Source organism: Moschus berezovskii, chromosome 3, assembly GCF_049115385.1.
Source record: "Moschus berezovskii isolate FMDL1 chromosome 3, NW_MosBer_1.0, whole genome shotgun sequence".
NCBI classification, from domain to species: domain Eukaryota; kingdom Metazoa; phylum Chordata; class Mammalia; order Artiodactyla; family Moschidae; genus Moschus; species Moschus berezovskii.
The window spans coordinates 70,095,528-70,122,906 of NC_142462.1; the positions used below are offsets into that span (position 1 = coordinate 70,095,528).

The following is a 27,379-nucleotide window of genomic DNA, read 5'->3' on the forward strand; positions in this document are numbered from 1 at the left end:
TGTGTTAATAGGAGACAGTAATAAGTAGATAGATACTATATTCCATAAATAAGAAAATCAGCACAAATGCATTCTAAATGAAACAAACAAAAGAAAAGAGTTACAATCATGGAGAACGCAAATTCAAATTGAAAAGTTTCTTCCCAAACATACTCTATAGTCTTTTCTATCAACTGTAGAATATTTAAGACCCCACACTCAATTACATCACAACATTGTTTATTATGTGAATTTTTTACAATACAAACAAAAAATACAGAAATGCAATATATGAATACAGCTAAATGCAGAATGGTGACTTTTTTTCTTTTCAAGAGGCCATGATTCCCATTTCTAGTAAAATAAGAGACTGCACATAGGTAGAAATAGGTTGGTTGTTAGCTTCACAATTTTGCCTAGAAATGATCTATAAATGCATTTTCCCCCCTGCTACTTACCATAAAGTGTAAAAAGGGAATTAAAGGAAAGTTTCCTTGTTGGTTCCTATCATATGAAAGATGCTATATTCTATTTTTTAGCAGGGCCAATATATGGAAAATACCTAAATTAAATGTTATTACAAAAATGAAGCAGTAATGAGATTCTGGCTAAAGAGGGTACTAAATGAGAATAATATATATTTAAAGAATTCAAAACAAACAAACAAACAAAAAAAAGGTTGTTATAAAAAAGCTCTAGGTGCATTGTAAGCATATAGGTTTTTTTTTCCATGTGTATTTTTAAACAATGGAAGTGTCAAAAAATAGGGTCAACTGTGTTAGACTAAATTACATTATTGTATATGCTGCATTGAATGGAACCTCTGTATTATAATTATCATAAAGAAGCATAGTTTGCATCATATTATGGCAATTTATCCTCAATGAAACCTTTCAGAGTCCTTTTATTTTGGAATATCCTGTAAACAATCAAACCATCAGAACATGATTGTACAACAGTAAAATGTTTTCTTGCATTAAATTGAAGACATCTGTTTAATAAAAAAAGAAAAGAAAATGTAGGAAAGGTACTTAGAGCTGTTAGTTTCTAAGTACACAACAACCCTAGACAATTCAAGGCATCTTAATCTCCATCAAGAACAAAAAAATAATAATAATAATTTTTGTCATGCTGTTAAATCCATCATTAAGGATAAAACCGGTGCAAATTGGTCAAACGGATCCAACAAACACTGATGTCCAAGCTGGCATATTGGCAACTAATACGTAACTGGTGGTCAATAGAGGGTTTAAAAGATCTTCCCTTTCTTCTTATTCTTTTCCAAGGTTCTAAATGAGTGAATGAAAACAATCGAAATGAGTAACTACTTTATAAACATAGATAACATATGATAGCAATAGCTAAACCAACTACAACTGTGTTGGATTTTCAACTGTATTATATTTTTATTTTAAAATTAGAAAATTTAGAAGTTAACAATAAGGACAATGCTAATCTATAATATCTTCTTAGACAAATATCTGACAAAATTCCAAGACAAACAGTAAAAAATATGACAAAAACCCATTTTTTATACAAAAACAATTTTTCCTAAATGAAACAGTACAAATCAAAATAGGTCAACTGACATCAAGTAAGGTATCCTTTTCTCCTACAGCCATCTGCATTCTGAAATGCTTTTTTTTCACAAATAAATTTTCGTCTTTCTTAGGGGGAAAGTTAATAGAAGCATAGTGTTACCGAACAAATGTCTAAACTTGAAAATGTTTAGCAGTGAGGGTAAACTGCAGAATCCTTACAGGGATGCAACTTTTCAGTTTTAAATGGGACTAATAAGGAAAAGAAGAAGACCAAAGTACAAAGACTACCCGATTTTTGAGTAAATTAAGAGTAACTAGCCACATTAGAAACTAGGTACCTAAAACTTAATCTTAATGAAATAATCCAACACAATAAAAATATACCTCTAAATGTATAAAAGAGAACATTGCAGCAATGCTTTCTATGTTTGCCAAAAATTACACACAACCATTATGTCCAATATTTGACAGGAAAAGGTCAACAACTAATTATGGTGAGTCAACTGAAGAGAATGTTATGAAGGTACTAAATAATAATTATGAAGATTATTGTCACGAAAATGTTTACAGTGGAAAAAATACTGTTATAATAGAGTGCATCAATCTATATAAAATATTCATCTGGGAAAATAATTTGTGCTTGGGATGTATGACAATGTCTTAAAATATTAATTTTTTAAAATAAATAGGAAAATAATTATTTAAAGCTAATACACATATTTCTTGGGAATCTGATATTAGATACCTTGAAGAGTTCTGTTGTTCTAAAATACGTTGTTGGGCTTCCCAGTTTGCTTTCTCATCTTCAAACTGACGACGTTTTTCCTCTAATTCTTTGTGCTGTGCTTCCAAATTCTTTTTCATTTGCTCATGGCGCCGCTGGAGCTAGTTCAGAGCATAATACATAAAATAAAACTGTTTGAGAAATCAGAAATACATTTCATCCAGGCAGACTAATGTTAAAAAAGCTGAGCATTCAGTTCGTATGCTATAAATTCAGAGTACCATGTGGAAAGCACTGTCTAAAAATCCTCTTTCTATAGGACTTACCACCCAAAATGCCAGTGACCAAAGAAAATAACCTTGGGAAACAAGGGGTTAAAAAAAAAAGTACAATAAGCTACAGTTGTGTAGCACTTTATCATCTCATTTTTCCTTACTCACAAACATGTAGGAAGTTGGGCAGAAGAGACACCACTGTTCCCACTCCTAGATGAGCGAACAGTTGCAGCTGCAGAGTTTATGTCACTTGTCCAAAGTCATTAGCCAAAAGTGGCAGAACCAGGATCTGAACCTGTCTCATAATTCCAAGTTTAAGAAAAAAAGACAAGTGAAAAGAAAGCAAATAGCTAAGAATATAAGTGTTAAAAGATGAGGAGATAAGGTCCCTGGATTCTTATAAAGCGGTGGTTCTCAAATGTCAGTCTTCGTATGAACCCCCTAAACGCTTGTTAAAAATATAGAATCCTGGACCTAACCAGACATATTGAATTAGAATTTCTGGGTTTTTAAGTCTAGAAATCCACGTTTTCAACAAGCTCCCATGATTCTGAAACAGATGGTTCTTTCTATATTGAGAATTAATGCTGCAAAGAATTCTGGCTGAAAGATAAAAAACACATGCAAAATAACTGCAGAACTAAAGAGCTTATCTAGTGGACCATTTAGGCACTAGTCAATCCATTTCTGTGGAAAACAATCACAGCAAAAAATAAACAAATAAATCTAACTATCTAACTACATCAAATAACTAACAACTATTCATTAAAAACTTTCAGATGTCCAGGAATTATGTTCGTTAAAGACTGTATTACATCAATGAGTTAACATCTTGAATTTGGATAATCTGCATACAATGTTTTCTTCGTTACTTCATAAACCCACAAAGTGACTTCATATTCATTTCTATTCCAAATATTTCATACAGTTCCTACAAAACGAAACCATCTAAGATATATTTAAGCAAACATGAATCAAATTTGAAGTAACATCTTCCTGATGATAGCAAACACATTACTAAGAAAATATCAGAAAATAGAAACACAGGGAAATGCCTTTAGTTATTAAAAAGAGAAAATGGAAGGGAATTATATACACACAGTCCAGCACAGTTACTTCTGAGAAGGAGAGAGAGGGATACAATAGGGGAGAGACACAGAGCTGCCTCAAATGAACTGATGATGCCTTATTTTTTAAACTGGACTGTAGGTTTACAAGAGTTCATCACTCTTTTATCTGTACCTTTCTATCACATACACATTTTCTTGTGTGTCAACTGCATGTAGGTTAAAAGTACAGGTCACAATCCTTCACTTTCTAGAAATTCTTAAGGTTAGATGTATTACATAGTCGAGAATTTTTCAGATTTCTGAAAGCCAATTCTACTCAGAAAGGTCTATTTACTATACTTACAAAACAACACCTGGGCTATCTAAGGTAGCATCTATAATCAAACACATTCTTGATTTTTGCAGCGAAGTATATAAATATTCACATCAAATAGGGGTACAACTGTTAGTTCTGTTTCTGGCTTTGCAGTTTTCAGAGCTTTTAAAGATTGGAAATTGTGGATACATGACTGCAGACTTGTCCAGGATTAAGAGCACCGTTAAGTGCATTAAAATAATGACTTACAGCTAAGCAGCACTGACCAAGTTAATTTATCTTTCCTCTCATGTAAAAAAATGGAAATGGGACAATAATATCCACCTTGTAGGGCTGTGGTGTGGACTAAATAACATAATCTATGAAAGATGCTTAGTACTGTGCCTAATACACTGTGCTGCAGGATATTAGCAGCTATGCCCCAAACAAATATATCTAGCACTTGAGAAAACAGTATTATACAAGGTTAAATAGACTTCGGAGAAGGAAATGGCAACCCACTCCAGTGTTCTTGCCTGGAGAATCCCAGGGATGGCGGAGCCTGGTCGGCTGCTGTCTATGGGGTCACACAGAGTCGGACACGACTGAAGCGACTTACCAGCAGCAGCAGCAAATAGACTTCATATTTATATACTTATATGGTTTACAGAATCAGGGGAAACTTGGCCCACATCACTTTACAGTTTCTTTCAATGCTAATAAAAACTATTCTTCAAGAAGTAGTTAAGTGTTACAAAACTCTGTTTTCACCATTCACAGTAATCATAAAAGCTCTCAAAGTTTCTATAACTAAAGTATCATAATTGCTTATGACATTTACTCTTAGGAGGAGACCCTAAAATATGTCTATTCCAAATGTAAATTCAACTCCTTTTAGATTTTCATCGAAACCTAAATGTGGAGATAATGCAAACTCTTGATTATTCCTGTTTTTATTTACCTTCTGATAGGGATTTTCCAGATTACTTATTAATTGGTGAAGGGGCAGAGACTCAAATGGATAGATTTAATAAAAACCTAATTAATAAAAAAACCTTAATCTCCTAAATGTCATTTTAATAACAGTTGCCCAAGATACTACTTCTGCGGAGCTAGCAATCTTAAACCTGGAGGAGCTATTCTATATCCCCACTGAATTAAACATATACTATAAATCTAACAGTAGTGGAAGTAACTTTTTTTGTGATAAGAGATTATATGAAAAGCTCAGTAATTTAAGAGAAATCTAATGTGGAATAAAAACACTTCCTCAAAACTACTGAATACTCTGCATTCTGTCTACTCAATGGATTACTTTTGTCATACTATTAGATTATGACTAAACATATATTTAGTCAAAGAAAGCTTATGTATTTTATGCAGTAATTAATTACAAAAGCAAAGAGATCAACTGTAAGGATGTAACAAACTGAATCTGAATCTCTTCTTAATATGTTTAAATACAAATATTATTATATTAGTGGATCCACATTTAACCAAAGAATTTTATTTAAAGTAATTTTTAAAGTATTTCATATGTATGACTGATTCCTGTTGATGTATGATAATACTGTAAAGCAATTATCTTCCAATGAAAACATTTTTAAAAGTATTTCATATTAATGTCATCCTACATATTTAAAAGTAATTTTCAGCACAATGATAATCAATCTATGCTGAGAAAACATCATACTGAAATTGCTGATTTGTGTTTACCTATAGTTTCTTCTACTGTTCTTGGACATTAAGCCAAATACTTACTCTATAGATTCTTGTGTTAAGTGCTTTTTTTCTCCATCTTTTATTTCTTATCACTTATAGACGGTTATGTCTTCATGATCTTTTTAATAGAAACTAAATATATGCTTCAACATGTAGAGGGATTCTAAGGTAGTAGAACGGTTTGCAGGAATGCTTTGTCACTACCCTACTTGATTTTTTCAACAATGGAATTACACTGACACTAGGGTTACATAAGGCCCAACTCATCTACAAAAATCACATTCCTTCATTTCGTCCTCTTTATCTGTAATTTATCACAACATGACCATAGTTTAATTAAGGTTCTTTCTTTCTCCATTCATATGCAAGTAAGTTTGGTCGATTATTAACTATCCTAAAGCTACTTTTTATTCTTGTATCTACCCAAAACTCTGTTACTTTCTTATACCGAATATATGGAAAGGCTTAAAATTTCATTTCTCATAATTTGTTAACTATAGCTAATAAAATTTACTTTAGGTATTCTACTATGTCTTCCTACCAAGTATACTTGTATCTAAACACATTATTAAAAAATATATTATTGTAAACATAATGCTAATGCTTGCATTCATTTCTCCATTTAAATTATATTAGCATATTGACTTCCCAGGTGGCTCAGAGGTAAAGACTCTGCCTGCCAATGCAGAAGACAAGGAGATGAGGGTTCAATCCCTGGGTTGGGAAGCTCCCTTGGAGGGGGAAATGGCAACCCAGTCCAACATTCTCGTCTGGGAAACCCCATGGACAGAGGAGCCTGGCAGGCTACTGAACACACACAGACACATTAAATTTGCATATTACACGTGAAAAAAATCTATAGAATGGTTACATTATCTATGAATTTTATTTAAGACATAATTTTGAAAAGGAGTATTTTGTCAAAGGCGAAAATATATGGTTAATTACCTCAGCTTCAGAGTCCTTCAGTTTTTGAACTTTTTCTTTGACCTTCATCTCAAACACCTGTTCCATCTCCATCTCCATCTTCTTCATTTTAGCTACATGTTCCCTTCTTTCTTCTTCCATTTGTGCAAGAGGGCTCCTGTTATGAACATTAAAGATAATCATTAAATGTCTAAAAATGAAAAGTGTAATACAAAACTCTGAAACAGCTGCTGTATGCCATTACTAAATTCTCTGCTTTCTGTTTTTTTAAAACAAGCTTCAAAATAAGCTTTTAATTATTCTGACACCATGTTAAATAACACAAAACACAGATTTGAAGTTTTATGTATGAACATATGAAAAAATTCTTCAGAAACTTTTAAAATTTCTAAATATTCACAATCTAGAACTTCTTTCCATGAAGCTTAACTTGAAGTCTCCCTAAACCTAATGCATATCAAATCTAAAGAAAAACAGACTATAGACGGAAAATAGAAAAGACACATTCTCTAAATATATTCTCAAAAAGAAAAACTAGAACAAAATTAATTTCTAAACAAAATTGTAATATGAAAAATGGTATTGAGTTAATGAAGGTGGAGCAGGGAGGGAGGCAGAAAAAGAGAGAATCAGAAGCAAATGAATATCCTAACATTTCTGAAATGCCAGGAGACAGACATTAAAAAGTAGTTCACTCTATTAGTCCACAGACTCAAATCTCTGCACACTGTTTTCCAAAATTTTATGTTGAAAAATACTACAAATATGCTTTATGTGAAAGTTAGTATACTTATAGAGAAAAGAGAATGGCAAAGTATCAGTAACCTACCACAGTCCCAGAGAAGAAAGGAATGTGGGCTCTGTGGCCTTCAGAATCTCTAAAAACCTATTCAAATACACTGGGACAGCTTAAAAGATAGGCAGGCCCTTTTCTGACTTTGTTGATAAAACATGTATATTGTGCTTCCACAAAAACAAGCTTTGACTATTTAATTGCAAACCTAAATGAATAAAGTGGTTAAAAAAATTAAATTATGTCTTAAAAACAAAATCAGGCTTTGTATTTCATCTATAACTTCAAGGCTAGTCACTTTAATCTTGATTTGACACACTCTGATTATGGTGACTTCTCTCTTTATGAGGCTCAATATTTCTGACCATCATAGCACTATTCTTCCCTATCAAGGAGGAGAACAAGAGACAGATGGAATATATTAAATGAACAACAGACAGAAAGAACACTGCTTACTGATTTTTCTTAGCAAAAAGGAAAGACAAAAATGTGATGTACCACTGTGACCAAGAGGATCTGTTTTTGCACCCAGTGTAAATTAGAACAAAATGTTACTTAACTGAAGGATATTTCTTCATCAAAAGAACAAACCTGCAGTATGTTTTAATAATTAAACAATTAATCAGAAGTTTTGAAAATGAAAATAAACCAAACATTCAGTTCAGTTCAGTTCAGTTCAGTCGCTCAGTCGTGTCCGACTCTCCGCAACCCCATGAATCACAGCACGCCAGGCCTCCCTGTCCATCACCAACTCCCGGAGTACACTCAAACTCATGTCCAGAAAATCAACATTCAAAAAGCTAGATAAGCTGGAATAAATTTTAAAATGTAAATATCATTATTTCACTAAAAGCTGATATATTTATGGCAAGTATTTTTAATATAGGGGCCTCAAATCTCTTGGGCAGAGTGTCAATGAATGTCCTGAAATCACACAACAAACGTGTGTGTTTTTACAAGCATTTTTTCTAGTACGGGTTCAAAGCTTTTGTTTGATTTCTATAAAACTCACTTCTGCCATTCTCCAAAACATTTTTAGGCTCTAGGAAAAAAATACTCTTAAAAACGATTTTTGAATTGGCCATCTTAAATAACTGAATATGTTAAGCAACTTAAGACTATCCGACAACACTGCTGCAACTTGAAAATATATTGTAAACATTAAATAAATTATAAGTAAACACTAGAATTTAAAAAATAAATTAAAATTCAGATGGAATTGTGATTTTAAAGTTAAATATATATTCCCACTAATAATAACCTATCTATAAAAAACTCTTTAATTTCATCCTTGGGAGGAATAAGCCAATCCATATAAATGTAAAGAATTTCTAGTACACTCTGCACATGAAAAGGCTACCTATCACCTTACTACAAGTGGAACACTGTCACCTAAATTATCATTTAAATAACTCTTGGAGGAAAACAGAATATTGTAGAGCTTTGATGTTTTAAAATTTGTTTTTAAATATTAAAAATCTTTATATACTAAAACTGGTTATGTCTTTGGAAAAACAAATGAAATGTCTTCAAGTGTGCCATATCTAAAAGAACAAAAAATACAGAGACTTAGCACACATAAATGGAGAAGAAAAAGGTAACCTTCTCCAGTATTCGTGACTGGGAAATCTCATGGACAGAAGAGCCTGGAGGGCTACAGTCCATGCTGTCACACAAGTGGGACATAACTTAGTGACTGAACAACAACAAAGCACACTTACAGTAAACCCTAATGAAAGTAGCAATTAAAAGCAAATCCACAGATTTTATAATAAAGGGGCTCAGCTGGTAAAGAAACCACCTGCAATGTGGGAGACCTGGGTTCATTCCCTGGTTTGGGATGATCCCCCAGAGAAGGGAAAGGTTACCCACTCCAGTACTGTGGCCTGGAGAATTCCATGCACTGTATAGTCTGTGGGATTCCAAAGAGTCGGACACAACTGAGCAACTTTCACGTTCCAAAAACAAAAGTTTATGGCCAAATTTGTTTAAGATAGTTAATTTCTTTTCCAAATTCCGTTAGTAATCCCTATACCAAATCATTATGAAAGTAAATATGCTATGCAACTATCTTCTGACAGTCTGCTCAAATTTCTAAATCTATTTACACATGCATACTTTCAAAGAGATGTTCAATATTTCACACTTGAGGTGCTCTGTCTTTCAGCCTTGTAAAAATACTTGCCTCCTAACCAAGAGTGATATTCCAGTATTATAAGAAAATGGTCACACATATAAAAAATTAATTTTTTGAAGACTCTTACCAGTCAAAATGATTTTGCAAATCTAATTGTTAATTAGCATTTCAATTCTATTCATCTTTATTAAAGTGCTATTTAGAAAACTATAATACAAAAATGTGTTTATAATGTAGAAAACAGGAAAAAAGATAACTTTTTGTCATCACATTTTTTCAAGTGAAACTTTATTAGATAGCTAGAAAAACCATTTGAATTATTTCATTGTCTGCCCACTTTGTAATGAAAACGCTTGTTGACACACATAAACAAGCTAAAGCTTATAAACTTAAACTTGTCAGAGAAATTCAATGTAACTCAATCAAAAAAATAAAAAGACCTGGTAAAAGATTTTTTAAAAAACAGGCCAACATAACCTGAACATCAAATTAAATCCTCAAAGATGCAATTTAGCTTCTTTTAGGGATCTTTTCAAGGGGATCCTGAAAAATGACTTACCCTTTTCATGTGACCAATAACAGAAACACAGCAAAGACCACATTTAAGGCTGACCTAAGCCCCTACTGTGGTTGTGTTATATGACCTACATTTTGGTTGTATAAATGTATAAATGCTCAAATGTATCACATTTTGACCGTAACGAAAAGACAATCAAATTTCATTTAAATTATATGTGGTCTTTCCTGAAGAACTCATTAAGCAAGTCCATTTACATGCTTTTGCTTCTTAGTTTGGTGGTTTGGTAGGTCACTATGTATACGAACATGTGGTAATTTTCATATAGCATTTTCCAGAAGAATTTCAGTTAAATTAAGGATTTCAAACAGCAACAAAATTTTCCAAACATTTTGGTCAACAGTTACCAACATTTTATTTTGCCAAGTGATAAAACTAAACATAAATAAAATACCATTATCATATTTTCATGAAAGGATGCATGAATAAGAGTAAAAGATGTAATTTTAAAAAACGAGGGGGGGATTTCAGAAAACTGTCTTTATGTATCTTTAGATCAATGAAAACTTTGTCATGTACCAAAAGAGATATGAGCATTACCCTTTGGAAACCTGTATTTTCAGTCATTTCTATGAATTCAGTTATTGATAAAGATGGAGAAGGCTATAGAAAACTAAAATTAACATGTGGGAAAAAGGTAACCACAACTTAACCATCAAAATAAAGCAAAACAAATATAGAAATAGAGTGAATCACACAAGCTTTTTGGCTTCCCAGGGCATGTAAGTTATGTTTATACTATACTTTATTAGATTTGCAATAGCATTATGTCTAAAAAAAAACAATGTATGAAAAAGTAAAAGTGTCAGTCACTCGGTTGTATCCGACTCTTTGTGACTCATGGACTGTAGCCCAGCAGGCTCCTCTGTGGAAGTCTCCAGGCAACAATACCAGAGTGGGTAGCCATTCTCTTCTCCAGGGGACCTTCCCAACACAGGGATCAAACCCAAGACTCCTGCATTGCAGGCAGATTCTTTACCATCTGAGCCACTAGGGAAGCCCATAAAGAACACTATTCCAATTTTCTACTGAGTAGCCAAGAGGAATTTGATGGCAATGAAATAATATGATTTTTTACTAAATAATTAATACCATCCTGGAGGAATCGATGTACACTTACTTAGTAAGCTGCCCTTTGTTCTTGTTATTATCAACTCCATTGTAAGTCACAGCTGCCAGTTTTCTGCTGCGGTAGTTCTCATAGTGTACATTATTAGTGACATCTTTCAAGTCCTGCATATGTGTTCTGTCATAAATAAAAGACACATAAAGAATTTGCTTCTATTAAAAAAGCTTTGGTGTAAATTCAAAATTTTAGCAGACAAAAAATTCAGACTTGAAACTTTTCAAGGAAGACAGCATTTACCTGTCTTCACTTACATGTAAGGGAGAGCAAGATACAATGAGCTAACTTTACATTAATGGAAATTTAAGTTCCAAATTAAAGTTTAAAAGCCATTAATTCTCCCAAAGCACTTACTAAAGAATGACATTGCTAGAGAAGAGCATTTACCTTTATAGTATATATTTTATTTTACTAGAGAAGGAAAGGCAGATTAGTTCCTATTGAAGTTCACAAACCTAAAAGAAATTGCTTTCCTTAATATTTCCTTAATATTACTAATATTTGAGTTTTTATTCAGGTTAATATATAGGAATACATAGATTACATATCAAGTTGGATTCAAACTGGGAACTTTTAATTTTGAATAGATTCCTGTTTTTTCCAATTGTCCGGTAAATGTGGTATTTTGGTTAAATGAATGTCTGCTCATAGCAGACATTATCTATGATACATGAAATCAATATATAGGAGATACCTATACATGAGACAACTTTACCATTTCCCAGTGTTTCAAGATGCTAAAAGACTCCTGTGAGCTGCTCTACTGTATCCTTTCCCAATGCAATGTTCTTGGATATACATGGTGTGGCAGTACTCTGTATCATTTTATCTTCCTTTTTGCCATCATCCATCCCCTATCTTTCATCTCTACCGCTTTACCAAAACTCCCTTATGAGAGACAAACATAAAGGTGTTACTCTGTTTTTATTCTCCCTGATAGCCAAGAAACATTTACTATTACTTTTCCCTTTTATGACGGCCAATTACTATGATTCATCCTCTACTGGACATTTTTGTGCAGTTCTCTGATAATTTACTCCTCCTATTTCTAAGAGTGGTTTTCCACAAGCCTCATTGTCCTTTATACTTGCCCCTCGATGAATATACAGTTTCTTTGGCCACTGGAGTTATCTAAAGCTCTATCCCTCTCTACTTCTGTCAAGTCAGACAGTTTCTTACTCCGAGCATATCCAATGATTGGGAGTGAATTTGTCACTGACTTTTGAACTTCAGAGTTCTTCCATTCTGCTTTGGGAGCACTCCTGGCAGTCGTGAAGTCAAGCCACTCTAACCCAAGATAACCTTCTCCATGGCTGCCAGTCTTTTCTATGTACCAGTATATGTGATAGGTGACAGCATATAACCTCTTCAACTATACTGTAAACATCCCCTTTTACAAAAAACGTGCCATCACCTTTTGCACTCTTGCCACAGAGCATATAAAGGGTCCTGCAAAAAACTGATTTGGAGCTGAGATGTGATAAACATTGTTGATTTTCTAGGACACATTACTTTTTTCAATTTCTCTAAGTAGAGAATAATAAAAAAAAAAATAACTGTACCGGTATTAGACAATCTTTTTGTAATTTTAAATATCATATATTACCACATCAATGCATCATTAAAAAATCATTAAAGGACCTGAGGTACTTAGTAGCTGAAATACAAGATATATAAAATAAGGTGGACTTATTAATTAGCTGTTAAACTATTTTCGTTAATGTCATTGAACACTTTAGATAATGAAAGATTTTTCCCTTTCACTAAAATTACCTTTCTGTATGATTACTTGGTTCTGGTATTTTTCAGGTTATAAAAGTCTCTATTTCCACTTAATTAAACACATTTTACTTTACTCTTTTAAAAATCAACTCATTCTTCCATACTTAAAATAATTAGTAATATAGTTTTCTCCACAGTTTCCTGATTTTATTTATCTTTTCCATTTCTGATTGCTGATACTATACCACTCTCTTCATTCCTTTTGTTTTCCTCCTCCATTTGATTTTGGCAGTGTCTACTGCCACATCCTGAAATTATTTTTATCAAGTTTTCCTCTTTTCCACTGTCTTCCTTGCTTTGCCTGCAACAGTCAGTTCTCTAAATTAGCAAAATGACATAGCTTTGAACTTGGGTCTTTCTTAGAAGCAACCACTACTCCTGACTTTAACCTGCAGGATTTTGCTTACTTGGAACTCATAGACATATGGAATATTGGCATTGATATTTCCTTCAAGTATTTATTAAATATCTACTAGGTGACTTCATCATAAAGACGTGAGCTACATAACATATACCTTACCTCTCCTCTGAACTTAGAAGGAAAAGTAATAAAGTAAAATATTCCTAAATTTATTTTCCAAGTATATTTATCAAGGATATTTTACACATTTCAAAGACTACAAATGAAAAATTATGTTAAGAGGCAAAGTAAACATCTAGCAGAAGTGTAAGTGAACATTTATGCCTTAGCAAAGAAAAAACAAGTGTGCTAAAACAAATTTAACAAATAAATGAAATTTTTATTAAGCAAAATTGCATAACCATCTACCTCAAGAAGTTGAAGACAATATCTTCATTCTACTTGATCAAAATGTTAAGTAGGATCACTCCCACAAATAAATATCTGATGACTCTATTTGTCTTAATCCATCTTAAGGCAACTATTTTCATAAATCCTTCTCTATCTGGTTCTGCTCCGTGAAAATATACCACTTAATACTTACTCTGAATTTCTTGAATACATGTAAATGTTATCATCATAGACATATCTACTTATATATATTATATATATAAATTATGTAATATTACATAATTTTAGAATTTTTAATATTTCCACACATGTATGACTGTCTTGTTGCTTTCCTGTAGGAATGGTTCATTTGCTTGTAATGCTTGTATACTACTGAGTCCCACTCATCAGAGAGGAAGCTGCATACCTTCAAATGTTCAAAGTCTGGCTAGTAACTAGTCTTACTTTCTATAGTATTTTAGGTACATAGGGAAATATTGATTGCAAATATAAAAACACGTAAAACAAAGTTAAAGATTATCATTGCTTCAAGCATTAGGTTAAGTAGCATAGATTTAAAATTGAGGAAAATAATAAAATTAGAGGGAATACACTGGCAATTAATATTTATGAAACATTCTTTACATATATAAAATCATCAGAGATTATTAGTTCTTCTGAAGTCACATTTTCAAAATGGAAGAGAAGGCAAAGAGATCGTAATAGAACCTGAAGCATTATTTTCTCAAAACCAAGGGAGATGAACATCCTTTCATGTGCATTTGCTCTTCTCCCACTGTGTGAGGCCTGGCAACCGCTGTGGCTGAATTAACACCATCATCTACTTTTCATCAAGACATCTAGTCATGAGTTCTTCTGAGAAAAATCAATTACATGACAATCTCAATTTCAAAACTCACTCCCATCTCTTGTATATTTCTTGAGGTAGCAGTTTGACTCAAATTTTCCCCCTCACTTTTAAGAATGATCTTGTTCCATGATTTCCAATTATCATTAATATTCCTGCCACTTCTACATAGCTAAAGAAATTCTTGTATACTGGGAAAGTAGAAAGTAGAAAATGAAGGGACATCAACTTAAGATGGACATCTAAAACTGGAGGCTGAAAAGAGTAGTATGTATTGAGGGTCTGGAGAAGCAAGCATGATGAGAGAAGAAAAAAAAGAGCAAAAGGGTATGAAATAGCATGAGGAAGGAATTTATCTCTCCATGAAAACAATGAGGTTCGTTTTGATCCTCTTTTTGTTCCCGGTCTCTGGGTCTTTTCAACTTTTTCTGCAGAATTTCCTCTCTGCTATTAACTTTCTAATTCAGGTCCTGGTTCCTCTAATCAGAATTAACTCAATGTCCTGTTTTCACATGCTTTCCTTCTCTTTCATCAGATGTACAAAGTACAATTTAGGATTAATGTCTTTCCCTCCTGGAAGGAAGATCAGTTTTTCAGTGTTTCAGTAACAAAATGCTCCACTCACCAGCTACTAGGCTGTGTATCTATCTTTTAAATATTTGAAGTCCAGCTTCTAACCTAAAACTTAAGCCTTCTCTTCCAGTTTCCACAAGCTTTTCACATTAAAGAGGAGCAAAAGCCTGTTCCTTTCTACTTTCATATTTCTTTCAGTATTAAACCACAACACAAAGTACAATGATTGAAAGACGCACTTTCCTATATATCCCTAGCCACACAGCCTATTTTGTATTTTTCCTCTAGAGTTTAAAACCCTGGCAAAATAATCCAAATTTGTCTCTAGGCAGTGCTTGCTTCAGTGCTAGAATGAAGATAACAATTTAAATTAGCTAAATTTATAGAAGACAAAAAACTAAATCTGAGACTAATTACATTTAAGGAAAGAAAAATCTGTGTTATTTTCATCATTGCTTATACTTACCTTATCAACATATTTCTTAGAATTGTAAAATCACAATGTTCACCGTTTTCAACTACAAAAAAAAAACAGATCATATATATTACTTCCACTAAACCCATTCTTTTCAAAGGAAACTGGGTGTTAACAATGAGAGAATACACAAAGTATTAAATACCTTAGATCAATGTTTCATTAAGATTTTAACACTGTAAAATAGTACTTTAATGTTGGGGGTCAAGGGTGGGTGAGGAATCACTTTAGAAAAACCTCAAGTTAACCAAAATGAAAACCTAAGCCAAGAAACTTTAATGTTCTTTTTTTAATGTATCAATAAAAGAATACTCTTGGAGGGGGATAACATAAAACTAAAGATACAAAGTAATTCCCTCTGTGCAGATTTCTAAGGTCTATACTAGTTTTAAAGTCTCAGCTCAGAAACTGAAGGTTACATGGTGATGAAAAGAGCTGAGAGTGAGCAGAGTATCTCTAGTTGGGAAAGTCACTCGTAAGAACATTAACTTGGAAAATATCCTAAAAATTACATATGTTTTCAAAGTAATATCAACAAATTATAATCATGACTCAATTTCATTCCAAATTACTATAACACTAGAGATTAAATATTAGTATAAACCAGTATAATGAACACAAATTTCGGGAAACATATCTAATGCCAAGAAGGCTTCCAAGAATTGACTCAGTTATATAACTAAGATTATATTGCTGTTTAGAACTCCTTAAAAAAATTAGTATAGAGGATCTCTTAATAGCAAACTTTCTTGCTCTAAAGATGTGATGCCAAGAAGTTGACTTCTGCCCTGAAGAAAGCAAAACGCAAACGTTTTAATTGGGCTTCTGACAGTTTTTCTCATTCTTTAGGGTCCCAGACCCAATTAAGGCTCAGATAAAAATGATAGGCCTTTTCTCCAAAATTGTTTTCAATTTCAGAAGGTTTATTAGATCCCTTGGGAGCAATTTTTGGGCCCCAGATAAAGAACCCCTGCATTGTAAGTGTGTTTTCAAACAAGAAAACAGGAATAGGCTTAATGGTGGGGCAGAGGTGAGAGGATGAATACTGACAAGTGTCTTCTAAAGTACTACAACATTAAGATTCCTGATAGACAGCAGGACGAAAGGTCTGAGAAACGTGAATGTATTTAATAAGGAGAAGAGGCTCAACGAAACTGAATTCAGATCTTTGAAAATCTAGACTATATCAATGCAGTATGCATACTATACTACTTACTAATTACAAATTTTTTATAACATTTGTGAGATCTTATAAAAAGCCATTCACTGAAGAAAACCTTACCTTCTGCAACACCCCAAGGATACTGCCTTCCTCTGACCCTTTTGCCATTAACTTCAATGATAGTATTACTACCTACCACAGCAAGAGGTAAACGGTCCTATAAAACAAAGTATTCTTGTTCAAATACATCTCTGCAGTCCTCACAAATTCAAGAATAAAGATGTTACATTACTCAACAGGTAAGCAAAAAACATTATTACCCCAACAGTTTTTGCATTCACTTTTACAGGTCTTTCAATTACTATTTAGTAAATTGCCATTGTATGGCATTGTTACCAATGTAAACAATAAACAAAATTATACTTTCACTAAAATTTAAGAATACTAAGGCATATACTGATCAGATTATTTGTTAAAGCATCATTCCAAAAAGAACTGTTTCATACTGGAAAATTTAAAAGGGTAAAAAATATATTGGCATCTAGAAGGAAAAAAATGATACTTGTGGCTAGTTTGCCTACTTGATCATAAATCAACCTTAATAGCTCTAGAAGCAGAGAATGTTATTAATCAATATATCATTTTTAGATCCAGGGTACTTAGGAAACCACTATAAGTTAAAAATATAGAAAATTATGTCGGAATAGATTTTTGATTGATTTTTATAAAAGAACAAAATAAAATATATTTTTGGTTCTTAAAGAATAAGCATAATAGTGCTTAAGAGCAAATCCTTTGTATTCTCATTATGCTTCTCCTTTCATTCCCATTACCTGTTTGTTTCTAAGGGGGAAAATTATAAAATATGAAATCAGTTCATTGAAAACCATCTGAAAACAAGAATTGTTACTTATCTCTCTATTTCATATAATGCTTTATTATACATAACAGTCAAACAACAAAGTTAATCATAAAGGTGAACTAAATAGTCAATAATCTCACTTTGTTAAGTCAACTGTTTAAAAACATTTATATATATATATGCCACATGGCATGTGGGATTCTTAGTTCCCTGACCAAAGATTGAACTTGGGCCCCCTGCAGTGGAAGTACAGAGTCTTAACCACTGGACCACCAGGAAGTCCCTATAAACACTACTATTTCTGGTCTTTACAGCAGCTATTATAGTGTTGCTAAGGCCCCAAAACATGTTAGTATAAGTATGGGAATGAACCTACCTTTATCTTTTTAACAAGCTTATTTTCTTCTTCATCATCTGTCTCTGGGAATTCATATATTTTAATTTTATGTTCTTGGATTTCTTTCATTATCTAAGATGAAAGAGGAAATTAGTAAAAAAGCACCACATATAATTTTAGACATTAGCTTTATTTTTATTATATTCTTCTTAAATTCCTGAGTCTTTAGGTCTAGTTCCTTTACTGTTTTTCAACAATGCAAAATGTAATTTAAAACCAAAATAGTATGCTGGTTTTTTTTTTTTTTCTATAAAGTTTATATATAAGTCAAGGAGATCCAACCAGTCCATTCTAGAGGAGATCAATCCTAGGCGTTCATTGGAAGGACTGATGCTAAAACTGAAACTCCAATACCTCATGTGACGAGCTGACTCACTGGAAAGGACTCTGACGCTTGGAGGGATTGGGGGCGGGAGGAGACGGTGACGACAGAGAATGAGATGGATGGATGGCATCACCAACTCAATGGACATGAGTTTGAGTGAACTCTGGAAGTTGGTGATAGAAAGGGAGGCCTGGTGTGCTGTGATTCATGGGGTCGCAGAGAGTCGGACATGACTGAGCGACTGAACTGAACTGAACCATTCTCTAAATTCAATTGCTTCAGAAATGTTAAACTTATAAGGTTACAATACCCAAAGAGTTCTAAAAATGAGGTAAGATTCCAGAAACGGCTTCACTAGTTGATTTCTACTCTAGTGGTTTTGGGTCATTTATTTATAATGACTGAGATACCTTTAGAAAAATTCTTACCAACTATTTTATTCAGTTGAATCAACAGAGCTTAAACTCACCTAAAGTTTTTAGTAGAATTGAGCAAAAGTAAAGGAAATTAAGTATAGCACTGGCTCTAGGGAAAAAAATGTGTACTTATCAGAAAATACCCTTGCACATCAAGAAGCAACAGATAAAAGATGAGGCAAGCACACAGGGAGAAAACATGCCCTGGAAATTAAGAAGCTAATGAATAATAATCAATGAGAATACAGAAAAAAAGAAAGACAACTTACTAGTAACATCAGAAATGACCTCAAATTAATTTATTTTGTCCAAAATCACTCTAAATTCAAATAAAAATACAGACATCCAAATAATGTTGAATACCTACCCTATTCAAACTTATAACAAACAAACTGATGGCTAATAAACCTGAAACTAGCTCCCTGCCTGTACTGGTAGTTTAATGCTACACTCACTACCAGGGTCCCCAGCAGCAGTAAAGGGACCTGAAACAAAATGTGCTACATGGCTACAAGCAGACAGACTTGCCATGGAAATAAACAAGACCACATATCTTTTATAACTGGGTTATGTATCTATTTAGAAAAAAAAACCTAAGAATAAATGATGAGGTGTCAGATTACATGTCAACCTAATGTTGGCCAAAAAGTTCATTCAGGTTTTTTTGGTAAGCTTTCTGAACATACTTTTTGGCCAACCTGAGACACGATTAGAAGAAAAAAGAAAGACTAGTAGCTAGCTCTAAGAGGAATGGCTTTTAGTCAGAGGCTGTATATTAAAATAGCCTGAGTGAGCATCTTCACAATAACAAATACAAAGCTGTATCTTAATCTACAAACCAACTAGTAGAGCTATGGTCCAATAACTCATTTTGAAAAAGTTCTCTACATGACTCCGATAAACACCTCTGGTTAAACACTACCCACACCCACTCCCCTGCTTTTTTTTAAAGAATAAATAAAGAAAAAGTAAACTGACAACCACTGCAAGTGACCAATTTAGAAGCAGAGATCACTTTTTATTCACCTTTTTTATTTCTTCATTTTTAGTACAATTCCAAATTAAAAGAGAAATATTACTAATACTATATGATTAGTATATGAACTTAGAAACAGCAAATTACAAAAGAAAAATGGAGCTAATCAATGTAAAATTAAAAATTTCCTGGTAGAAATATCAGATACAGTAAAAATGATATAGTAAAACATTCTAAAAATTTATACAGATTTAACACAATTTCAAAGCACATTTCCACAGGTTTTTGTTTTTCTAATAGTTTTCAAGTTATTCTAAAATTCACACTGAAAAAGATGAAGAACCAAAGTATTTTGTTACAAAAGACTGGAAGGACAGTAAGAGATAATAAACTCTAAAATCTATTTTAAAATATTATACAACTTAGCCTCAATTTAAAAGACACACAGTGCGAGATGCTCAGTTGTGTCCAACTCTTTGCAACCCCATGGACTGTAGCCTGCCAGGCTCCTCTGTCCATGGAATTCTCAAGAATTCTGGAGTGGGTAGTCATTCCCTTCTCGAGGGGATCTTCCTGACCCAGGGATCGAACCCAGGTCTCCTGCACTGCAGGCAGATTCTTTACTGTCTAAGCCACCACGGAAGCTCTTAAAAGACATAACACTGGCCTAAAATTTAAAAATTGGCTGCTAGAATAGGAAAGCAGTTTCAGAAACTGATCCTACATTTCATAAAATACAATGTATAATCAATCAAAAATACAACACTGAGGGAACACTAAACCCCTGCTTTAAAATGTTCAGCTTTTCTGGAAAATTGAAAGTTAAAGAAATTATTAGGTACCACCTTAATCCAAAAAAGTTTAAAAAAAAAATAAGGACAATGCTGGCAAGGCACTGAAACAAACATACCTGTCATAAAAGGAATTTTGACTGTTTTAGTGAGAAAGTACCACGACAAAATGGGGGAGGGGGTAATAAAATAATTATACCCCTTAAAAAGTAATCCTCTCCCCAGGAATTCAGTCTAGGAAAGTAATTCTATAAAGGGTGTGGGGAGGGGCAGTGGCACAAGCTATACAGAAACATCTAAAATGGGGCTTCCCTTGTGGCTTAGCTGGTAAATAATCTGCCTGCAACGTGGGAGACTGCCTGTGGGCACAAGTGGTGGTGGAAGCTATACAGAAAGATCTAAAATAACCTTATTTAAATTGACAAAGGATAAGGGCATTATGGTTTCCCAGGTGGCTCAGTGGCAGAGAATCCACCTGCCAACAGAGGAACCACAAGAGACAGAGATTTGATCCCTGGGTCAGAAGATCCCCTGGAGGAGGGCACAGCAACCCAGAATTCTTGCCTGGAAAATTCCATGGACCGAGGAGCCTGACAGGCTACAGTCCACGGGATCACAAACAGTTGGACACAACTAAACAACTGAGCACACACACTGAAGGGCACTATGATAATACTTGTGAGCTCCTAGGAGAAAACTAAAGCAGGAGAATATTTTCAACATGTAAACAACCACACACACAGAGTAAAGTAGCAGGAGTAACACACTATAACACATTATAATGAAAATATGAAAAACTGCAAATTACATGAATAGTATTAGAATCCTAAGAATTCCCAAACTCATTTTACTTACCTGTTTCTTAAACTGTTGGCATTCCTCTGGTGTGAGTGTGTCTGCTTTGGCAATAAGTGGAATGATATTCACTTTTTCATGCAAACGCTTCATAAACTCAATATCCAATGGTTTAAGTCTGAAATACACAATATTTAATAAATTGACCAATTTGGGAGAACAGATTTTTCACATTCCAATGCTAAAATTACATACACTGAAACTACTTCATTTACTCATCAGAAACACTCTCTAAAGATGTATATTGGGCCAGCAACAGTTAGGAAGAACAGGATTTCAAGAAGCACTGGAATGCCTAAGCAAGCTTTGACTCCTGTGTTTTAACACCCTGGTCACAGCATGTGGGCCCGAAAGTAGAATCAGAAAATCCAGAAAGGCTCCTAATAAGCTTTCCTACAAGAGACTCTACTTATCACTCAAATTTGGGAAGTCTGTCTTGTTTTTAAATGAAAAATTACAATCCTCTTTTACTTCTTGTTACCCAGTATATTTCTCAGAGAAGGGACTCAAAAGAACATCTTCTTCATCATCCCTTTTATTCATTACACTCTAACTATTGCCTCCACTTCGCCACTATAGTTTTAAAGTCACCAAATACTTTCAGGCTGCTAATATAATTAGTTAGCAGTAGCCAACTCATAAACATAGTGGTGTTTAATGGTATTTTTTAATTATGCAGCACTAACATTACTCTCTCACAAGCTGTTCACTTAAAGTAATTTCCAGGATCCTCTTTGTAAGCTAGTCCCTTAAAAGGTACATGCCTCAGAATTCTCTATTAGGTCTTTTCTTCTCTACATTCTATGAGCTTATCATTAACTACAACAACTTCTAATATCCTTTATGGGTCAATAACTCCCAAGTCTTTACACCTAGCCCAGATCTCATTCTTATGTTGCAGGCTTGTGTTCACCTGATGGAAATATACTATTCGGACATTCCATTTTGGTACCTCAAAATCAAAAGTTCATCTGAACCCCCAAATAACCCCTCCCCTTCTATGCTTTCTATCTCAGTAAGTAACACATCAATCCATCCAGTTACTCAAAGTTGAAACCCAGGATTCAGACTGGATAAACTTTCTCTATTTATCCATTCCAAAAATTCACCAGAACCTGCTGAACAAATAAAAATATTTATATATTTATCTCCTTTCCATTACTTTAGTTCAGGCCACCAAACTTTGATAATGACAAGAATCTATCTAGTTTCCCTCAAAACCACGCACACTGCAGTCAGTATGATGTTTCTAAAATCCAATTCCGATCAAGTCATTCCCAGACTGAAAACCTTAGTAAAGCCAGATTCCTTAAGTGAGTGTGGCCTACAAAGCCTGTGAAAACATAACCTCTTCAGCTGACATCATCTCCCAGCATCCCTTAGCATTTTTGCTACTTCCTATTTCCAATATGCCAGCCTTTTTGAACTTCTCACAATATCCTGAAATCACCATACTTTGGCCATATTGCCTTGGCCTGGAACAACTCCATTCCCATCCCCATTCTAGCTGGCTTGCCTAATTCCTATTTGTCCTTTAGGACCTAGCTTACTGTTCTCATATCCTCTGAGAATTCTTCTCCAACCTAAAACTAGAAGCCTAAGGAATCACAACACTGAAACTGTCATATAGTAACTGCCTACTTGTGTATTTGTTCTTCCCATCTTCTCACTAAAAGATCCTTAAGAGCAAAGGCCTTTGTCTCATTCATCTCTTCCGTAATATCTAGTACAGTGCCAACACTTGAGAAGCTGTTCAAATATGTGCTGACTAAAAAACTAAGCTGCTGTAATTTTCCTTACATCTTTGAATAACTGTAATGAAAATCAGCTATTCCTCACATGCAGAATACACTAGACTAAAAATTAATATTTAACAAAATAAATGAAGATAACAGCAGTATTTTGCATATAAATACAGTATTCCTTAGCTTTGATAAAACATGAGGAAAATGGAATAAAGATCTAATTTCATTATAAGTTTTATGGACTAATATTTTAAAATAAACAGAAAGCCCTTGTTTGAGTTCTCTTAGCGTATTATAGTTTAATATATATACTGTTGGGTGTATTGGGGAGTCCAGAGACTAATGAGGTACTCCTTTTTTACTGATGAATAATACTATACTTCTTTGTGGTAGTGACGCGCTGACTGGCAGAAAGACAGGGTAAGAAGGCAGGAAGGCAGATATGGAGAAATGAGACAGCTTCAATTCTAATTCTCATCTTAAATCCTTTGAATTTTGATATTAGCATTCAGAGAGCACTACAGAAAGAGTGTGTGGCTGGAATAACACTATATTTATCTATAAACAGCACCCTTATCTCACTAATGGTAACTGAAAAACCTTTTGATTTTGAGAAAATATTTAAGTTTTTGCCTGTTTTTCATCAATCATTACATAACAACACTAAATATAAAAGCCATGGCTCAGTTAATCAGTCTCAGATTTGGGACTGCCCTGGTGTTTCAGTGGTTAAGAATCTGCCTGCCAATGCAGGGGACACAGGTTTGATCCTTGGTTTGGGAAGACTCCACATGCTGTAGAGCAGCTAAGGCCCTGCGCCAAAACTACTTAGCCCATGTGTAACAACTACCGAAGCCTGCACGCCCTAAAGCCCATGCTCTGCAAGAGAAGGCACTGCAATAAGAAGGCCAAGCACTGCAACTAGAGTAACCCCTGTTCACCACAACTAGAGAAAGCCCACATGCAGCACTGAAGACCCAGCAGAACCAAAAAATAAATAAATTTTAAGAGAGAAATATGGAGCACATAAATAAACTTAATTATTCCCACTATATATTTTTTTAAATCTCACATTTGTAAATTTTTACCGTTTACCTTCCAGATTACATGCAGGACAAAGTTAAATTGCTACCACTACCACCTCATTAAACTGGTGACAGAAAAGAATTCAGTTAATCTATAATTTTAATGAATCTTAATATAAAATGTTAAATTGTAATCCAAGTTAACAAGATTTTACACTTAAAGTAAAACAATTTACAGAACATTTATTATTTCAACTTTCCAAGAGAAAGATACTCGAAAATAGCCATGACAAGGAAATCAGGGAAGTCAACTTCTCAAACATAAAATGACAGGGCTGAAGAATATTAAATCAGTTTTTACAAAATTAAACTTTAGATATAACCTTTATAAAAGCCCTGATAAAACCCTCTGCCCTTTTAAACTAGAATACACATTTTAAAAGCTTACAAAATGCCAACAGAAAACACTTATTTCACAACAGATTACATTCTGGTGGAAATTTTTCCTCTATCCATTTAATTTTATTTCAGGTCATCTTTTCTAACAAATCTAATTTTTTTTTTTTTTAACACAAAGGAAACTCCTGTATAGAATTTCTAAAAGATAAACCTTTCCCTGGTGACTCAGACACTGAACAATCCATTTGCAAAGCAGGAGACCCAGGTTTGATCCCTAGGTCAGGAAGATACCCTGGAGAAGGAAATGGAAACCCACTCCATATTCTTGCCTGGGAAATCCCAGGGACAGAGGAGCTACAGTCCATGGGGTCGCAGAGTCCAACACGACTCAGCGATGAAACATAAAGAGGAAAAAACTATTTAACACCTCAAAGCCTACAGCAAAATAAGTAAAATGAACAGAGGGCAAATGACAAATATTTATTAAAAATACATATATATATATACATTTCTAAGAGAAAAAAAATCTATATAAAACTGACAGTTTTTTCAAAGTGGCACCCAAAATTCAAAAGGTTTGTAAAAACATCATTTAAATATTCAAGTTCCAAATCAGTTACCAACCACTGAACAAAGGAAATAAAGCAACAACAGCTGAAATCACAAATTAACCCTTTATTCAGTGATGATACTTGGTGGGGTAAGGGACACAGGAAATACACTGCTGGAACAATATATAATTACTCCAAAAACAGAACCTCTAAAGAGGGAATCCAGGGACTACCCAGGTAGAAAGGTCGTAACTCCTCTACTATGCTGCCTGGAATTTCATTCTTTAGTGAGCATGAAATTTGGAATTCTCTACAGAAAATTCAATATCATATTATGTCACTTAATCCACAGCAGCATATACCAGTGGGCAAAATTTTGTTCCATTTCTAAAAATAGTTAAGCTGACAAACTACTCAAAAGCACATTGTTATGCACAAGCAATTAAAATCTTGAACTCTCATCCCTTGTGACAAAAAAGAAATGGTCCCAAGCCACTACACATAATATCAAAATTTTTTCTTTAAAAAAAATTGTATTTCCCATGCAATTTTAAGAAATATATTTTCCTTAGGGGATAAGAGAAATGTGATTTCATGAGAATTACTAACTGTTGGAGAGAGTCCAAAAGATCTAAAATAATAAAAAATGGAAATAAACTGACGAATTTCTATTGACTTAACTACAGGTTAAGATTTTACTTTGCTGGCTTTCAGGAAAAAGCCCTAACAAGTTATATTAGAATGATAAATATACATATGCATAAAAATTCAAGAAGAAACTAACAAGTTCACAGAAAAAAATTATACAGTATGGTATTTTGAGTTTTTTTTTTTTTTCAGCCTTTTAAGTAGATAAGTCAATTTTGGGCTTTAAATATATAATTTTCTGAGAATACTATAGAAGAATATTAGAAACGAAAAAGAAACAGCTGTACCACTACCATCAGACAGTGCAAAAATGGTAAATTATAAAATTAAAGCTTTCTGCTCAACCAAGATGGTGATAATGGGCACTAGCCTATCTAGGCAAAAGGTGAAGAAGAAAGCAGAAAACAAAAGAGAAAGGTATGTTTTTGAAAGTGGGCTTCCCTGATAGCTCAGTTGGCAAAGAATCCGCCTGCAATGCATGAGACCCTGGTTCAATTCCTGGGTCAGGGCGATCTGCTGGAGAAGGGATAAGCTATCCACGTCAGTACTCTTGGGCTTCCCTTGTGGCTCAGCTGGTAAAGAACCTGCCCGCAATGCAGGAGACCTGGGGTAGATCCCTGGGTTGGGAAGATCCCCTGGAAAAGGGAATAGGTATCCACTCCAGTATTGTGGCCTGGAAAATACCATGGACTCTATAATCCATGGGGTCAGAAACAGTCAGACACAACTGAGCAACTTTCACTTTCACCTGAAGGAACTGTTTCATTTCAGTTCAGTTCTGTCGCTCAGTCATGTCCAACTCTTTGCCACCCCATGAATCACAGCACGCCAGGCCTCCCTGTCCATCACCAACTCCCGGAGTTCACTCAAACTCATGTCCATCAAGGTGGTGATACCATCCAGCCAACTCATTCTCTATCGTCCCCTTCTCCTCCTGCCCCCAATCCCTCCCAGCATCAGAGTCTTTTCCAGTGAGTCAACTCTTCGCATGAGGTGGCCAAAGTATTGCAGTTTCAGCTTTAGCATCAGTCCTTCCAATGAACACCCAGGATTGATCTCCTTTAGAATGGACTGGTTGGATCTCCTTGCAGTCCAAGGGACTCTCAAGAGTCTTCTCCAGCACCACAGTTCAAAAGCATCAATTCTTCGGCAATCAGCTTTCTTCACAGTCCAACTCTCACATCCATATGACCACGGGAAAAACCATAGCCTTGACTAGACGGACGTTTGTTGGCAAAGTAGTGTCTCTGCTTTTTAATATACTATCAAGGTTGGTCATAACTTTCCTTCCAAGGAGTAAGCGTCTTTTAATTTCATGGCTGCACCTCTTCACTTTCTGCCATAACAGTGGTGTCATCTGCATATCTGAGGTTATTGATATTTCTCCCAGCAATCTTGATTCCAGCTTGTGCTTCTTCCAGCCCAGTGTTCCTCATGATGTACTGTGCATATAAGTTAAATAAGCAGGGTGACAATATACTGCCTTGACGTACTCCTTTTCCTATTTGGAACCAGTCTGTTGTTCCATGTCCAGTTCTAACAGTTGCTTCCTGACCTGCATACAGGTTTCTCAAGAGGCAGGTCAGGTGGTCTGGTATGCCCATCTCTTTCAGAATTTTCCACAGTTTATTGT

The 27,379-nt window shown here is 34.2% G+C and overlaps 1 protein-coding gene across 2 annotated transcripts in view; it reads right to left on the reverse strand.

Moving 5' to 3' along the window:
* Nucleotides 1–202: 202 nt before the first annotated feature.
* The window catches only part of SEPTIN7 (septin 7), a 57,384-nt gene continuing 30,207 nt past the window's right edge, over nucleotides 203–27,379 (reverse strand). For both annotated transcript variants that reach the window (XM_055420883.2, XM_055420882.1), the window contains exons 6-13: nucleotides 21,379–21,496; nucleotides 17,995–18,087; nucleotides 16,877–16,973; nucleotides 15,586–15,637; nucleotides 11,161–11,286; nucleotides 6,555–6,690; nucleotides 2,266–2,405; nucleotides 203–1,268 (exon numbers count right to left, since the gene is read on the reverse strand). In XM_055420883.2, the coding sequence (XP_055276858.1) occupies nucleotides 1,229–1,268; nucleotides 2,266–2,405; nucleotides 6,555–6,690; nucleotides 11,161–11,286; nucleotides 15,586–15,637; nucleotides 16,877–16,973; nucleotides 17,995–18,087; nucleotides 21,379–21,496 (802 nt within the window). In that variant the 3' untranslated portion in view covers nucleotides 203–1,228. The remainder of the gene's footprint in view (nucleotides 1,269–2,265; nucleotides 2,406–6,554; nucleotides 6,691–11,160; nucleotides 11,287–15,585; nucleotides 15,638–16,876; nucleotides 16,974–17,994; nucleotides 18,088–21,378; nucleotides 21,497–27,379) is intronic.